The sequence below is a fragment of the Rissa tridactyla genome, chromosome 11 (genome assembly GCF_028500815.1).
Source record: "Rissa tridactyla isolate bRisTri1 chromosome 11, bRisTri1.patW.cur.20221130, whole genome shotgun sequence".
NCBI classification, from domain to species: Eukaryota; Metazoa; Chordata; class Aves; order Charadriiformes; family Laridae; genus Rissa; species Rissa tridactyla.
This window is the reverse complement of record NC_071476.1, coordinates 762533-779300: the sequence shown is the minus strand read 5'-3', so window position 1 is coordinate 779300 and position 16768 is coordinate 762533. Positions and strand designations below refer to the sequence as shown.

Here is a 16768-nt window from a genome sequence, read left to right as displayed (position 1 = left end):
GTGGGACGGGCAAGGTGCCCCAGCCGGCTGCCCCGGCTCCCCCCCTTCCCGGTGCCGCCCTCCGGGCTCGGTTCTTGGCTCCAATTCCCGACTACAACCCCCAGGCTCCCGGTTCTCCCCTCCCGGTGCCCGGTTCTCCCCTCCCGGTTCCCTGGCTCTTCCCTCCCGGTTCCCCTCTACCTGCAGCCCCCTAGGCCCAGGTTTCCGGGGTCAGGGACACCCCAGAGATCCGGCCCCACAGCCCCCCTGGGCATCCCCGGGCTGGTGGGGGGGCACCGGGAAGAGGCACCCGCAGGCACCTGCCTGCTCTCTGCTGCGGGGGCTGCGCAGGGCATGGGGAGCAGAGAGGGGTGCTGCAGTGGGAGCGGGGCAAAGCAGCCCCTCGGTGGGAGCAGAAGGGGCCGAGTGGCCAAAGAGGGGTCCCGGGGGGTGCTCAGGGCTCTGGGCACAGCAAACCACCCCAGCCGTGCCGGAGGAGGCGGCTGCTCCTGCGTTGCGCCAGGCCTGGCACTGCTGCCCACAGGATGTGGGCGCCGATAATTCAGGTGGCTGAAAGCCTAATGGGGTGGATTCACAGGTAAAAAATCCACCGAGGACGATTAAATAAACATGGCGGCACCACCTCGGCTTGAGGAAGTCCCTGAGTCACGGCAGCCCTGCGGCACCCAGGCTGAGCCACCCGGGTGCGGGGCTGCCCCCGGCACTGGGGCTCTGTGTGTCCCCATGGGCTCCGGCTCTGGTTTCGGCCGGGCAGCGTGTCCTGGGGGTCCCTGTGGCACAGTGAGCCTGGAGCCCTGCCTGTCCCACAGCTGCGGGCAGCGCTGCCACACCATTTTTTGGGGCACAGTGGGCTTTCCTTGGTGGCCAAGTGCTCCATGCATCCCCGTGTCACCAGCCCCGCGCTGTGCCCCACCACAGGAGGGCAGCTCCAGTGACACCAGGGGTGGTATGGAGCGAGGCCCAGCCTCATGCAGACCAATACCACGACGGGGGGGTTCTGGGGTGATGTGTGGCACCAAGGCTGGCAGGAAAGTGAGGGGCTGAGCTGGCCCCCAGATCTCTTGGGGGGCGGGGGCAACCTGGGGGTCACCTGGCAGGACCTGGTGCACTGGGACTGCACAGAGGGGCAGCAGACCCCTGCGGGCAGCCTGGGATCAGGCTGGGGCAGTGGGCACGGCGCTGCACGGGGGGAGTCCTGCGCTGGGACCAGGGCATGGCGGGGGGTCCCACAGCTCTGAGGATGCCGTGGTGCTGAGCACGGCGCTGCACATCCAGGAGGCACCCAGGGTACCGGGAGAGCATCGTTACACGGAGATGGGTGCACAGGGGCTGGAAACCTCCCCACCAGTGGGAAGGCTGGAGTCAGTGTGCTGCTCACCCAAACCACACCGGGGGTAGCCGTGTGCCGGGATCCGAGTGCAGGGGAGCTGCAACCCGTGTGTGGGTGCGGGGCTGTGTGTCTGGGGTCATGCCGTGGTGCCGAGCACGGCGCTGCACAGCTGGGGTGCACCCAGGCTACCAGGAGATCGTTGTTCCACAGGGATGGGGTGCAGAGGGGATAGAAACGCACGTGTGCACCCCGGCGTCACACAGGAAGGCCAGGGCAGCGTGCTGCACATCTGCAATGGCCTGGGGGTACCAGTGAGCCAGGACTGGGGTGCGGGGGAGCTGCAGTGTGTCTGGGGCTGAGGACGCTGCGGTGCTGGGATGGACCCTGGGGTACCGAGAGCTGGGTTACGCGGGGACGGGGAGCAGGGGGGCTGCTGGAACCCACGCGTGCCCTGTAGGGTACCGCACCCCCGGGAAGGCCGGTAGCTTGCTGCTCGTCCTCACCGCGGGTACCGGGACGCCAGGGCCGGGGCGCTGGGGAGCGGTGTCGGCGGCCGCGACGCCCCCGAAGGCACCGGCGCCTTTTAGGACCCGGGGGAGCCGCGTGTCTCGGCGGCACCGCTACCTCCCCTCCGCCAGGTGGCGCTGTGGGACGCCGCTGCCCTCTCGCAAAATGGCGGCAGCGGCTTCACTTCGCCCGGGCCTTTCCCCCCTCCCTCCTTCCCCCCGGGCAGGGGCCGGACGGGCCGCGCCGCCATATTGGCTGTTGTCCTGGCTGCGGCGGGCGGCGGGCCGTGCTCGCCATGACTCGCAGGCGGAATAAGGCGGCGGCGGCGGCGGCGGCAGCAGCAGCAGCAGCAGCAACGGCAGCAGCAGCAGCAGCAGCAGCAACAACAACAACAACGGTGGCGGGTGGCGGCTCCGGGCCTCGCCGTGAGAGGGTGGGGGGTTCCGACGCCGGTCCTCCTCCCCCTCCTCCGCCACCGCCGCCGCCACCGGAACCGCCCGCCCCGCCTGAGGTGGCGGTGGCGGCGGCGGGCAGCAGCGGGGAGCCGGGCAGAGCCACCGCTCAGGTACCGGGTTAGGCCCTGCGGCGGGAAAGGGGCCATCTCTGAGGGGATTTCAGTCGGTGCGGGGATGGGGCAGGGCCTGCCCCCCGGGCCCTGCCCCATCCCCGCACCGACCCCGGCCTCTGAGCATCCCTGAGGCATCCCATCCTTGAGGCCTTGGTGCCCCTCATCTCCCTCTTCCCGGTTTTGGAGGGTCCTCTGCGCTTTGGCGGAGTGGCGGTGGGGAAGCCCTGGTGGAGCCACGCTGCTGGGGTGCCACCTTGATGTGTGTGTGGGGACAGCCCCTCACTGAGGCGAAGCCTAAGCCCGTCTCCGGGGGAGCTTGGCTGCCTCGAGGTGTGGGAGCCACTTTTTACAGCATCGATGGGTGCACGGGCAGGGGCCCTGCCCTTGGCTTTGCTGGGCTGGGTGGTGGAGCCGGCTCGTGGCCTTGGGTTGCGGATGTGTCGAGCTGCAGCAGGACTTTGGGATGCCTCTGGCAGATGGCTGGGGTGCTGGGGGCTCCCACTGGTGTGTAACATTCTGTGGGGCTCATCTCTCCCAACAGTTAGGGAAAGCTGGTCTCAGTCTTTGCTGGGGAGGGTGAATCGGCTGCCGAGCCTGTCCCCCACCATTGCACGCTACTCCCCCTGGCATGACCAGCAGCATGAGAGCAAAGGGCTCTTCCAGCCCTTGGGTCTGTACGCCCCTTACTCCATCCCTGTGTGCAGGGGGATCTTGCACATGCTCAGGAGACCCATGTGCGCTCTGGAGGGCAGATCCCCAAGCTCAGGGACAGGGCGTACTTGCCCGGATGGCGTGGCGTGCTTCAGGGGGTGTTCCCACAGCTCCTTCATGCGGGAGGGTCCAGCCCTGCCATGGGGCGATGGCAGGTGGCTCGAGCATCTGCTGAAAAGGCTGCGGGCCGGCTCCCACGCCTCTCGCTTCCTGACATCCCTTGATGTGCCTGGCTGCTGCTGCCTGCTCTGGGTTGTGGGCAGGGGCCCCAAGGGTGGGCCCTGTGTCCAGATGCGCTGGGTGGGTTGGGGGGAGCCGTCCTCCTGCCTGTTGTGTGCGGTGCTGGCCTCGTCTGCTCCTGCTGAGACACAGGGTGGCCTGGGAGCTCCCTCCTCCCCATGGCCGGGTGGGCAGGGGAGCTGTGCCCCCCCTCTGCTCTTCTTGGCCTCTGACCTTTGCTTCACCTTGAGCCTGGGAGACGCCATCTGTTTCGCAGCAGCAGTTCACTGTGCGGCTCATTGTCGCGGGGCCCCGCCACGGCAGCAGACAATGGGGGCCCCCTCGCCTGCGCCACGCTGGGCTCGTCACGGCTGTCAGGCCTCCGGCGAGGCTGCAGGCTGCGGCCCGGCTCCTGCCGCAGCACCGGGCGGGAAGCCCCAACCTGGCCGACCCGTGCGGGGAGAGCGCGGAGCAGCGCTGGGGGCTGCACCCCACCCCGGCGCATCTGCGCCACCGGCTGTGTAGAACAAAGAGGCGGATGGGAGGGCCTGGGGCTCTTGGGTAACATGGTGGGGGGTCTGCGATGGGCAAGGAAGGGGGGTTGTGGCTGCCAGACCCCCTTTTGTATCCTTGTGTGGTGATTTCTGTGGGTCTTGCTTTGCCCTGCCAGTCCGTTTGGTCCCACTGTACTAGAGGTGATAGTGGGAGTTGCTGGTGGCCTCCCAGACTTGCTTGGTGGTGTGGCTGGCTCTTTAGCACAACGTGAGCTTCCCAAGGGTCCAAAATGCTCCCAGATGGCACATGGCAGGCTGGCAGCAGCTGGGCAGTCGAAGGCTGCTCTCCAGTGGGAGAAGGTGCCATCCCATATGTAGCCTACAAGAAGTTCTCTGGTTTGGTGTCAGTGTCCTGAGGTCTCATTTCCTGGCTCATCTGCCCTGCACCTGTACTGACTTGCGGCCCTGCTGTGCAGCAGCTCACACCTGGGGTGACTCTGTGTGTCCTTCTGCAGGTGCTGCCCACTGCCAACCAGTCAGTGCAGACATGCTGCCTGCTCTGTCACCGGGAGCGCAAGGACTGGGGAGGGCCGTCCCACAATGGGCTGGTTTCTCCGGGCGAGAGGCTGCCACCGGACTTCGTGCCAACGCTCGTGCAGAACCTCCTGGGAGAAATGCCACTGTGGATCTGCCAGAGCTGCCGGAAGAGCGTGGAGGAGGAAGAGCGGCGGGCGGTGCAGGAGCAGGCCCTGGCAGTAAGCGGTTATGGAGCTGGGGTTGGAAAGGCCAGGGCTGTAGCTCCTGGGACCGCGGTGTCGACCGCGCTATGGTGCTGGCTGAGTGTGCGGGTCCCCTCCTCGCTCAGAGCTGAGCGCCTCAGGCATCCCAGCCTCGCTGCTCCCTGCAGCCGTGCTGCCCTCCGTGGGCTGCTGCTGGCTCCTCAGGGAGGGACTGTGGTGGGGCAAAGCGTGGCGCTGTGGAGGCTTGTCTGGCAGCCTGTCTTGGGCTGGAGCCGCCTGCCTGGCGAGGCCAGCAGTGCTGCTACTTCTCTGCCAGCCCTGCTCCACTGTGCGTTGTGCCGCATCTTCCCCTGGCCCCAAGGCTGCTCCTCGCCACTAAGCTGGGTCTGGCAGCGTGTGCTAGGGCAAGCGCTTGCTCGTGTGTGGTCCTCAGGGGAAGAGAAGCTCCGTCCTGCTTGGCTTTATTTAGGCCTGGCCTGGTTTGAGCAAGACCAGAGCAGGTGTGTGGCCCTTGGCATGGCCTGGCCATGCTGGTGAGTGCCCTGGGAGCCAGGCTGTCTTGCTGTTGGATGGAGGAGCTGTTTGCCACCCCTGAGAAAGTGACAGGAGCAGTTCCTGTGTGCTGAGCCCCTGCCTCAGGGCAGTGGAGGGGGTCTTGGTGCCAATGCCCTGGGGACAAGGGCCTCCCCTCCCAGCCAGCTGCTGCTTCACTCTGTGTTTTCCTTGCCAGGTCTCGTTATCCCACACATCGTGCAAGTCACAGTCTTGTGGGGGTGGCTCCCACTCCTCTTCCTCCTCCTCCTCCTCCTCTTCTTCCTCCTCGTGCCACGGGAACTCAGGGGACTGGGACCCCAGCTCTTTCTTGTCTGCTCACAAACTCTCGGGCCTCTGGAACTCACAACACACCAACGGGGCCACGCAAGGCAGCCCCCTCGGGGCCTCTCCTGCTGCACTAGGTGAGTTGAAGCTGGTCGTGGGGTTGAGCAGAGCTTTCTGCTTGGACCTTGGCTTAGGTGGTTTCCTTGTGGGCACCCAAGTGGTGGGCAGGGGCAGGCAGGCTGGGCCTCTGAATGCCAGTGCCAATGGGACACCTGGGTCCCTTTGCAAAGGGAGGAGGTGCTGGGACCCAACCTTAGCTCTGCTTTCCTTCCAGGTGACAAGCACCCCAGCCTCGCTCTCTCTCCGGAGTGCACCAGCCAGGCGCCTGCCGTGGCACCGGGGCTCAAGGCCTGTCCCTACAGCCACGCAGCCTCCCCCACCTCCAGCAGCGCTGCCCCAGGCTCACCTCTGCCTACCTCACTCGACTTCTGCAAGACGCTGCCGAAGCAGTTTAAAAGCATGTGCCGGAGGGCCACCCCACCAGGTGCGTGCCCAGGGGCAGGGCCAACCTTCTTCTCCCAGCCTGTTGCTCCGTGCAGCCCTTGCTGCTCCAGCACCTTCCCCTTGCTCTACTCTCTGTGAGGCAGAGCTGAATCCTGTGGGGGAGACGGGGTGCTGCTGAGGTCCATTGTGAGCAGGGATGGCTTCCAGCCCGAGTGCCCTGCGCCCTGGGGGGAGGTGGGGTTTGTCCCATGGAGAAGTGGCCCGTGCAGAGGTGGTGGGTGGCTCTGAGTGTGGTCCTGGGCCACGTGGAACAGTTGGTGTCTGACTGTCTCTGCTTCTGCCCCTCTGCAGGTGAGGCCTTCCACTCCTCAGAGCATCATCAGCACTCGGACCTCACTGCTCCTCCTAACAGTCCCACCGGCCTCCCCTCCCAGCCGCCAGCGCTGATCCCCTCCAAGCAGACGCCTGCCCATCCGGGGCCCTTTGGCTCCCCCCCTCACGTCCCGCTGGGCACCTCCCCACAGGCTGCGCTCTTCCCTGCGCCCAGCACGCAGGTGGCAGCCCCGAAGCCGGCGTCCGAGTCCCCTCCTGCTGGCACGGTCTCACACAGCACAGGGTCATGTAAGAGCCCTCACCTGCCCCCTGCCAACATGCCGCTGCTGAAGATGCCGCCTCCGCTGTCGGGCTGCACTCATCCCTGCAACGGGCACTGCAGTACTTCGCTCATCCCTCCTCCCGCCTCCCACCAGCTGCCCAGCACGAACAGGTGAGTAGAGGAGCCCTGCCTGCTTCCAGCCTCCTTCCTCGCTGGGCAACGCGCCCTTTCTCCCACCCCCGCCCATGGATGTGCTTTTCCCTGCGGAGGGACCGGCTGCCCGGTCGTGGTGGTGCAGAGAGCCGCTGTGTTTGCGGGCCATTTCCGCTGCTGCAGACCCCTGGTCTCTGAGGGTTGAGCTCTTTCTCTCCCCGTGTGTCTTCTCCCTGCGGTTGTCCTTTAGTACTGTGGTGCAGAAGAGACTGTGCTTGCTCCTCCTCCAGCTAAAAGACCCAAAGGAACCGCCTGGTCAACCTGCTGTTGGCCAACAGGGCCTTTGTCAGTGAGACCCGTCGGGCAGCTGTGGCACTGAGCAAAGGTCCTCAAGAAGATGAAGCCTGTGGACTTGTGGTTCTGCTCGCCTGCTCCCCTGGCACTCTCTGGGCTGCCTGTGCCCTGGAAGAGAGCACGCTGAGTTGCGGGTGCTGGTTCCTCTCCACTGATTAGTGCTCCCTGCAGAGGGCCAGCCAGGTCCCGAGCTGGAGCTTGAGGAATGGTGCTGTGGGCCGTGCCCTGGCCTCCCTGTCTCTGAGCTGGGTAGTCTGTGCCTGTGGGAGCCGGGCCTGCCTGCACGTGGGGATGTCTGGCAGCTGCATGCGGTTCCAGTGTTTCTCACCTGTGCTACCTGCCGCCCCCAGTGAGTACCGCTCCCTGCCCTGGAATCAGCTTGTGGCCTGGCAGGGGGACACTGCTTTTTGGAGCTCTGGTGCGCCAGCCTCCTGCCTGCCAGAGGCCCTGGGGGGCGAGGAGCTACAGATGTCTTCTGCCGTGGGCTCCTCTGGCATCTCCCCTGGAGGAGGAGGATGCAAGGGAGGGGGTTTGTCTGCCCTGCAAATCCTTCTGCTTGGGCACGGGCTGCCCTGGGAGGGGTGTTCCTACACACGTAGTGTGGGTCAATTTTGAGACCACTTGGCTTCTGCTCACCTCTTGCCCCTCTCCCTTCTCCTCAGGGACCCTTCTTGCAAAGGTCACAAATTCCCAAATGGTACCAGCTGCCACCCACCGCAGCCGTGCGAGGCAGATGAGGGGCTCGGGGAGGACGAGGACAGCAGCTCGGAGCGCAGTTCCTGCACCTCCTCCTCCACCAACCAGAAAGATGGGAAGTTCTGCGACTGCTGCTACTGTGAGTTCTTCGGCCACAACGCGGTGAGTGAGGGGCTGGTCTGCAGCCACCCCTGGTCCTTGCACTCTCCTCTGCGGTGAGATGTTAACGCGGTCCGTGTGCCAAGAGTGCAGAGGTGGGCAGGTCTGGCCACGGCTGTTCCCTGACGGCGTGTGCGGCCCCCTCTTTGTTTGCATCCTGCCTCGTCAGCCCGCTGGTCCCCTTGTTCCCGACTCGCAGCCACCTGCCCAGCCCTGGGGCTTGGCGCAGCCAGCCAAAGCCTGTGGCTTCGCGGTGGAAGAGTTCGGTGGGGGCTGTGCCGACTTGTCTCGCTGAGACCTCGGGGAAGGGAGCGGTTGGGGAGGTCGGTGGGGGACTGGTGGGGGAGCCAGGGCCACCTGTGCGTCACGCTGGCTTCGCATGCCTGGCCGGCTGACAGTGCTCACCTTCCACAGCCCCCGGCCGCTCCCACGAGCCGCAACTACGCCGAGATCCGGGAGAAGCTGCGTTCGCGCCTCACCAAGAGGAAAGAGGAGCTGCCGCAGAAACTAGGGCACAACAGCAGCTCAGGAGAGCCCGCTGTGGACCACCGCAATGTGGACGAGCTGCTGGACTACATCAACAGCACAGAGCCCAAGCCCTTGAACAGTGCCAAGGCGGCCAAGCGGGCACGGCACAAGCAGAAGAAGAAGGTGAGGCTGGGCAGAGGGAAGTGCTGTCTGGGGCAGGCTGCAGGAGGGAGGTCAGGGCAAGACTGTGCTCCTCATACGGCTTTGCCTTCTCTTCCTCACAGCCGTTTGGTTTCTTGAATTCTGTGTCCTTTGCTGCCCTGTCCCATGGGGTGATGGCAGTGCCCGGCACCGTGCAGGGCTTCCCCTGCCTCTGTTCCCACAGAGCGTGGCCAGCCCTCCTGGGCGCTCTGGGCTGCGCTGTCCTACCTGCTCATTGCCACAGCTCTGACAAACACTGTGCGTCTGTGGTGGGGAGAAGCAGTGCCGTGATGGCTTGTGCTGGTGCCTCGTGCCCAGAGAGAGCAGTGTCCCCTGTGCAGTGTGGTGGCTGTTGCGGTGCTCGTGGAGGACAAGTGACAGTTTGAGGGCTGTAAAGACATGAGGTGGCCGTGTGGAGCACTGGCCCTTGGGTTTGCTCCCTGACAAAGCTGGTGCGCAGCTAGCCCTGTGGCTCTGTGGCTAACCGATCCTCATGGCACCCGTGTTGCAGGAGAAGGAGAAAGCCCAGCTGGAGGCAGAGGCCCAGAAGCGGGCAGAGCGTGCCCCTGCAGCCAGCCAGGCCAGGGAGCCGGCTGAGGAGAAGCTGCTGGAGTGGCCGGAGCTGGAGCTGGAGCGGGTGAACAGCTTCCTTAGCAGCCGGCTGCAGGAGATCAAGAACACCATCAAGGACTCCATCCGGGCCAGCTTCAGCGTCTACGACCTCAACCTGGATGTCAACGACTTCCCCAAGAAGGCAGCTGTCCTGGAGCAGAAGAACCTGCTCTCCCACCTCAACGGCTCCTCCGACCTGCAGGACATAGACCTGGCCCTGGCCCCGCTCAGCCTGGGCCCTGCCAAGAGCCACGCGCTGCTGCGGGGTGAACTGGGCCCCCGGTGGGGCGAGGGGCCTGGGGAGCCGCCACCAGCCCCGGCGGCCGAGAATGGCGTGGTGAAGCGCCTCAGCGCTGTGCCCAGCCTCTCCCGCATGATCTGGGTGCAGTCCAAGGCTGCGGACTCTGCCGTGGACGGCAGCAGGCTGAGCCCGGAGCCCAAGGAGGGACTGCAGCCCAAAGGGACAGAGCCGCAGGAGCCGGTGCCCCCCGCTGGGAGCCGGCAGCGGAAGAACAAGCGTCAGAACGGGCAGGCGAAGAAAGGGGAGGCTGCTGCTGCGGTGCCCAGCAGCCAGGCCCGGCTGGAGAGCCCTGGTGTGAAGGGGCAGGTGCTGGGAACCAAGCACCCTTCCAAGGCCGGCGTCCTGGAGCCGCAGCGGGCGGGCGGCTGCGCCGAGGTGGGGGAGAGTGTCAAGGGGCAGCCCTGGGGCTGCAGCGGTGGCAGGCCGGAAAAGGAGAGGAGCGGCGAGTGGAAAGGCCGGCGGGGAGAGGGCAAAGCGGAGCTGCCGGAGCCGGCACAGCAACAACCGCCTGCCCCGGCTGCGGGAGACCGGCAGCTGCCTGCCCCCCCGGCGCTGGGGGGCTCCCCGCAGCCCAAGGGGAAGAGCAGGAAGAGCCGGAACAAGGTGGAGAAATCCAATACCTCGATCGGTGAGTGCCAGGAACGCCGCTCTGCTGGCGGTGGCCCCTTCCCCAGCTGCCAGCCCCTCTGGCAGCGCTTACCCTCTCGCTGCTCCTCTGCTTTCCCAGATGACGTGTTCCTGCCCAAGGACCTGGACGGGGCAGAGATGGATGAGACCGACAGAGAAGTGGAGTATTTCAAGAGGTGAGGGAGCGGCCCCGGGGGGGCCCAAGCCCTGCTTGGGGGTGGGATGCAGAGCGGCTGGAGGCTGATGAGGGGCTGTCCTCTCCCTGCCAGGTTCTGCCTGGACTCGGCCAAGCAGACGCGGCAGAAGATGGCGGTGAACTGGACCAACTTCACCCTGAAGAAAACCACTTCCAGCGCAGCCCAGTGAGGTGCTGGGGGGGGAAATGGCCGCCTCCCCCCACCCACCCACTCACCCGCCCACGGCCGCTCGCCTCTCCTCACTGTGCCCCCCGCCCGCGGGCCCCCGCCTTGCCTCGGTGGGGTCCCCTCCTCTGCGGGGGGCCCCGGTGCTCTCCTGCCCCGCGGGGGGCCCCAGGGCTCCCCCTATCCTCCTTCTGCCCCCTTCCCCTCCCCCCCCCGCGGGGTCACCCCGGCCATCCCGTCCCCCTCTCCGCGGGCGCCCACCTCCCCGCGCCGCGGGGAAGGACCGTGCTGGACCCAATAAAGAACTTTTTAATTTTTTATTTTATTTAAACCCCGCTGTCTGCTGCTTTCTGCCGCGACGGGGGCTTGGGGGGAACCGCCATGCGCCTTCTGCGCAAGTTTGGCCGTCGGGGCGACCCGTCGGGCCCCGGCTCCCGCGCGTGGAAGGAGGGCGTGGCAACGCGTTGCTAGGCGACGGCGCGCGTAGCCGTCACTTCCGGCGCGCCGGATTTACATCCGGGGCGGTGTGGCTGTTGCGCGGAGACGGTGCCATGGAGGCCGCGGCTGAGCGGAAGGTAGGGCCGGGCCCGACCAGGCCGGTACCGACGGCCACAGGGGGGCCGGGCGGGGCCGGTGCCGCCTCGGACCGGCCTCACCTCGCGTCTCCCCGTAGAGACAGCGGGAGGAGGCGGCGGAGACGTCCGACCTCTCCGGGGAGGAAGATGACGACTACGTGCCCTACGTGCCCGTTAAGCAGCGCAAGCAGCAGATGGTAGCGGGGCCCGGCGGTGCCGGGGGAGGGCTCCGGGCGTCCCTCCCGCTGCGGGGCCTCTCACTCCGTCTCCACTCGCTTCCTTTCAGTTGCAGAAGCTGCTGCAGATGCGGCGGAAGGTGGTGTCAGAGGAGGAGCAGCGCGACAGCGGGAGCGAGCAGCGGGGTGATGAGGATGACATCCCCCTGGGGCCCCAGTCCAACATCAGCCTCCTGGACCAGCACCAGCACCTCAAGGAGAAGGCGGAAGGTAGGGGACTGGCTGGGGGTAGGGCCGGGTGGCTTTTGGGACGGACTGAAACCTCCTCGCTGATTCCCTGACTCTCCCCCCAGCTCGGAAGGAGTCAGCCAAGGAGAAGCAGCTGAAGGAGGAAGAGAAGATCCTGGAGAGCGTGGCAGAGGGCCGAGGTGAGTGGTGGGAGCTCTGTAGCTCTCGGACCTGTCTCTGGAGCTGTTAGAGCAGCAGTAGGAGTATTACTTGCCTCACAACACTGGGGGATATTCATAGCTGGGATTGGGACAGGAGATCACAACAGGACCCCTTGGTTGGCATCCGTTTGCCTGGTTTAGCTGGGACATTGCTGTGTCAGGCCCCTGGGCACGGCAGGCTGCACCACTTGGTGTTCCTGTGTCCAGAGGGGCTGTCGGGGTGCTGCTTTTCCTCCTCTCTTTCAGGGCACAGTCTCCCAGGCTGTTTGCCTGAGTAGTTCTCTGCTGAAGTTATGCACGTCTGGATGTGGAGAGCTTGTGCTGACCTGATCGGCTTTGTTCTTGCAGCTTTGATGTCAGTGAAAGAGATGGCAAAGGGCATCACCTACGATGATCCGATTAAAACCAGGTGCGTTTCACAGTAGAGAATTGTCTTCCTGAAAACATCACTTCTATGTGGCTGAAGAGAACTAGAAGCCGTGCAGCCTAGCAGGAGGAGCACTGGCTTCTCTCTTGCCTACTGCCTGGCTTTTTACTGCTGTACATAAGATCAAAGGCTGTTGAGTCACCTTGGATGTTGTTTTATGTACAGTTAAGATTTTCTAGAGTATGTTTATGTTAATCTTGAAGGCTTGAGGTGGATCTCCAGATCTTGGAGGTGACTAAGCTAGAGAAAGAGACTGGGTGAGCCCACAGAGCAAGCGCTGCTTGAGGCAGTGTCAGAGAGATCATTGAGATGTTTCCAAAAGATTTTGGCATGTTCCGTCCACTCTCTGTAGACTGTTCTCAGCTGTGAGCTTGGGACTTACTGAGACTCTGGGGAAATGTTTAATGCAGTGAACTGGCTTGGATCTGCCCCTGTGCTCACCCTGTGAAGCCCCTTGGGGTTACCTGTTTTCCCTGGTGGGATATTGGAACCCGGCAGGGAGTTGCCCTGGGCCTCTGTGGGGGCTGCTGGCTCTGGAGCCCCAACCTCGTTCTGCACCATGACCTTTCTCTGTTGGCTTTGCAGCTGGAGAGCGCCTCGGTACATCCTGGGCATGTCGGAGGCACGGCACGATCGTGTGCGGAAGAAGTACCACATCCTGGTGGAGGGGGAAGGCATCCCGCCCCCCATCAAGAGCTTCAAGGAGATGAAGTTCCCAGCAGGTGGGTCGGGAGAGGAGCCTGGCAGAGCCGGGGGCAGCATTCTCCTGGGAAACGCGCATCAGCAAGCGAAGCTGTCAGATCTTTAGTGCTTAGTGTTAGTGGGGTCGCAGCTGAAATTCCCGACGGTGGCTGTGTCACAGAGCTGCTGGCCCAAGGGGTGTTGGTCACTGGTGGAAGAGCTGCTGCTGGGACATGAGTAGGAGGGAGAGCGGGGGAAGACTTCAGGTCATGAATGTGTGTGTCCCTTGTTCTCTCACAGCTATCCTGAGAGGCCTGAAGAAAAAAGGGATCCAGCAGCCAACACCCATACAGATCCAAGGCATCCCCACGATGTGAGTGCTCTGTCGCCATCCCAGAGTAGGGAGCGGTTGCTCCCTAGAGCCCACCCAGCGGTGCACACCGGGTGCTCTTCCCTGATGACAGATGTGCCCCATGACCTTGCTTAGCCCTGGAGGTGTGAGCCATTCTGTGATGCTCCTCCTCACCGTCGGCCCTATTTCTCTGCCAGCCTCTCGGGAAGGGACATGATTGGCATTGCGTTCACTGGCTCTGGGAAGACCTTGGTGTTCACTCTCCCAGTGATCATGTTCTGCCTGGAGCAGGAGAAAAGGCTGCCATTTTCCAAGCGAGAGGGACCCTACGGACTCATCATCTGTCCCTCGGTGAGTGTCGGGGGCACAGTGACCTGTGGGAGGAAGCATTGATTGATGTTCAGTGGCAATCCCGGATCCTCCCTGCACGGAGGTCTAGGAATGAGTAAGTTTTGTCTCTGCAGCGGGAGCTGGCCCGGCAGACCCACGGCATCATTGAGTACTACTGCCGCCTGCTGCAGGAGGACGGCCTGCCCCCGCTGCGCTGCGCCCTCTGCATCGGGGGCATGTCTGTCAAGGAGCAGATGGAGACAATCAAACAGTAAGACCTTCTATGGGGCGGCTTGTGGGGCGGGAGCTGTGCTCCGTTTTCTGGCAGGGGACTTAGGGGTGGCACCCTGGCTGGATGGCTTCAGGAGGATGTGGGGGTGAAGGTGACATGCCAAGTGTGTGTTACCTTCCTTATGTGTCACTGTGTGGGGCAGAAATCTGAGTGCCTGACTGTGGCCACCTCTCATCCCACAGTGGTGTACACATGATGGTGGCAACCCCTGGCCGCCTGATGGACCTGCTGCAGAAGAAGATGGTGAGCCTGGACATCTGCCGTTACTTGGCCTTGGATGAGGCTGACAGGATGATTGATATGGGCTTTGAGGGGGACATCCGTACCATCTTCTCCTACTTCAAGGTACTGAGCTGACACGATATGAGCACCCTGAAGCTCAATCCCTGCACTTGCCTGGTCGGGTGAGTGCTAAATCCTTGCCCGCACTCTGTTCCCTGCGCAGGGCCAGCGGCAGACCCTCCTCTTCAGTGCCACAATGCCCAAGAAGATACAGAACTTTGCCAAGAGTGCCCTGGTGAAGCCCATCACCATTAATGTTGGGCGAGCGGGTGCTGCCAGCCTGGACGTTGTGCAGGTGAGGTAGCTGGGTGCTCCCCCATGCCCGTGTGGGAGGCCAGCATAGTTCATGAGGGTACTCGAGGCATCCCTTGTCGGGGAGCTGGGGCTCGTGGCCCTCCTTCCCAATAAGTTAAGGGATACCGAGCAACGGCAGTTTCTTTGCTGCCTGCCTGACACATCCCTGTGCTTGTTCCTAGGAGGTGGAGTATGTGAAAGAGGAGGCCAAGATGGTGTACCTCCTTGAGTGCCTGCAGAAGACTCCGCCACCTGTGAGTAGTGTGCTCCGGCTGCTCTGGCAGCATGGCTAGGGGCAGCACGGGCACACCGTAGCCCTGGGGCACGGGTGGAGCTGGCAGTGAGGACACGGCTGCGATGCCGCAGGGCTCCGCTGTGCGTGGGGTAGGCGTGCGAGCGAGCTGTGCTCCACGTACAAGCAGGTCCTGGCCCTGGAGCCGTTGTGTGCTCTGCTCAGCAAGAGGGAGTGGGTTTCCCCAGGGTTTGTGCTGGTGCCAGCCCGCAGAAAGGCAGCTCTTCCGTGATGTCTGTGCTGCGCAGGTGCTGATCTTTGCAGAGAAGAAGGCAGATGTCGATGCGATCCACGAGTACCTGCTGCTTAAGGGTGTGGAAGCTGTGGCCATCCATGGAGGCAAAGGTCAGTGAGGGTGTCGGGGAGACCTGGGCTGCAGTGTGGCCCTGCCTGACCCTGCTCCTGCCGGGGTGGTATGTGGCCACGGGAGGTCCCAGAGCGCAGCAGTTTGTGGTGGTGTGAGGAAGGGCTGTGCCAGCGTCAGGAGCAAATGCCATGTTGTATGTAGCAGGCGGAAATACAGTGCAGATCCCTATGGGATCTAGATGTCCCTTTGCTGCTTCCTTTGGGGAAAGGCTGTATAGGTCCTCTCACTGGGGCAGCCCCAGTTGAGCGATGCATGGCTTTGAGGCCACAGCGGTTGCTGCAAGAGGTAGGACTGGGAGCGCTGCCCCTGCTGATCTTCTCTGCTGGGCCTTTGCAGATCAGGAGGAACGGACCAAAGCCATTGAGGCCTTCCGGGATGGGAAGAAGGATGTCCTGGTTGCTACTGACGTTGCTTCCAAGGGCCTGGACTTCCCAGCCATCCAGCACGTCATCAACTACGACATGCCGGAGGAGATCGAGAACTACGGTGGGGACTGGGCCCCGTGGGGGACCGATGAGGGCATGCTGGGGTGGGTGCAGGGGCCAGCAAGGCTCTGCGCTTGTCTCTGCAGTGGCTGGGGGCAGAGGTGGTCTGTCACGTTGCATTCGCCCAGGCCTGATCCTGTCTCTTTCTCCACAGTTCACCGTATTGGGCGTACAGGCCGTTCGGGCAACACTGGCATCGCCACCACCTTCATCAACAAAGCCTGCGGTGAGAACCAGCGTGGGTCTGGGGGCTGCTGGCTGGCGGGGTGCAGCTGTAGGAGGCAGCTGGGGGATAAAGCTGCCTCTGCCTTGGCAAGGGGGATATTCCCGAACAAGCAGGGATGAGTCACAATGGCCCATGGAGGGGAGATGGTGGTGTGGGGTGGTGGCCCCCACCCCTGCTTAGGCTGTGTCTGATCCCTGTCTCTGCCCCCAGATGAGTCGGTGCTGATGGACCTGAAGGCCCTGCTCCTGGAGGCGAAGCAGAAGGTGCCACCTGTGCTCCAGGTGCTGCACTGCGGGGACGAGACCATGCTGGACATCGGAGGTGAGAGACCCCGGGCTGGCACAGGGACCTCCCACAGGGCTGTTGAGAGACCTGGGCTAAGGACAGGACCCCAGTTCCCATCGCTCCAGGCTCTCGGGGCAGTTCCTGCCTGCCTCGGGGCTGTTGTTGCCTGGCCATGCAGGCAGCCTGGTGCCGTGGCGGCGGGGGGAGATGCTGGTGTAGCCCCTCTGCTTGTGGGGTGGGGGGGCTGCTCTCCTGGCATGGCGCGGCTCCCCCTGACCACCTCCCTCCCGTTGCAGGCGAGCGGGGCTGCGCCTTCTGCGGCGGCCTGGGCCATCGCATCACTGACTGCCCCAAGCTGGAGGCGATGCAGACCAAGCAAGTCAGCAACATCGGCCGCAAGGACTACCTGGCCCACAGCTCTATGGACTTCTAGCCTGGGGAGCGTGCTGCCCCATGCTCCCCCTGCGCCGGCCTCGGTTCCCTTTCAGCTGGGGCCGCACCCCAGCTGCCCTCACCTTTCCCAAGCCCAGGGGCCTCTCCCACACTGCTGTGGCCCCTTTTCCAGGCATTTGGCCACTGGGGCTGTTGCCAGTTCAGCCTGCGAAGCTCCTGGCCCGGGAGGAAATGTGTGGAGCTGTGCTGTAACAGCCCATTATGGCAGCAGCAAGTTGGGCAAGCAGGTAGCGATGCCTGAGGGGAGGAGGAAGCCCCAGGTTCAGTGGCTGCTCTGTGGCCAGCTGCCTGCTGCCCCTGCCAGCCCCCTGCATTGGTGTGGCCAGGGTCTTGCATCGCTCCCGGCCAAAGCCCCTCGATCCCTCCAGGACCATCCCCCTTA

The 16768-nt window shown here is 64.1% G+C and overlaps 2 protein-coding genes across 2 annotated transcripts; both read left to right on the top strand.

The window, feature by feature from the left end:
* The first annotated feature begins 2002 nt into the window (after positions 1 to 2002).
* On the top strand, positions 2003 to 10751 carry FAM193B (family with sequence similarity 193 member B). The gene is given in 11 exon segments (XM_054216939.1): positions 2003 to 2026; positions 2028 to 2402; positions 4345 to 4584; positions 5300 to 5525; positions 5723 to 5932; positions 6244 to 6658; positions 7657 to 7852; positions 8264 to 8500; positions 9030 to 10059; positions 10159 to 10234; positions 10328 to 10751. Coding segments are annotated over 11 exon segments (3126 nt in total). The 3' UTR covers positions 10425 to 10751.
* A 155-nt stretch (positions 10752 to 10906) lies between these two features.
* DDX41 (DEAD-box helicase 41) lies at positions 10907 to 16762 on the top strand. Its single transcript, XM_054216940.1, has 17 exons — positions 10907 to 10995; positions 11094 to 11192; positions 11282 to 11441; positions 11525 to 11599; positions 11969 to 12029; positions 12633 to 12769; positions 13029 to 13101; positions 13278 to 13431; positions 13545 to 13681; positions 13885 to 14047; positions 14148 to 14279; positions 14461 to 14532; positions 14819 to 14915; positions 15274 to 15423; positions 15577 to 15648; positions 15859 to 15969; positions 16230 to 16762. Exons 1-17 carry the CDS (start codon positions 10972 to 10974, stop codon positions 16364 to 16366), a joined length of 1854 nt encoding a protein of 617 aa, XP_054072915.1. The 5' UTR covers positions 10907 to 10971; the 3' UTR covers positions 16367 to 16762.
* Positions 16763 to 16768: the final 6 nt, after the last annotated feature.

Excerpts from the sequence above, each read along its gene's own strand:
- DDX41 (XM_054216940.1), top strand. The coding sequence starts at position 10,972 with ATGGAGGCCGCGGCTGAGCGGAAG. Across the intron at positions 12,030-12,632 it reads GATGATCCGATTAAAACCAG|CTGGAGAGCGCCTCGGTACA; the intron begins GTGCGTTTCACA and ends TTGGCTTTGCAG. Across the intron at positions 14,916-15,273 it reads GGCCATCCATGGAGGCAAAG|ATCAGGAGGAACGGACCAAA; the intron begins GTCAGTGAGGGT and ends GGGCCTTTGCAG.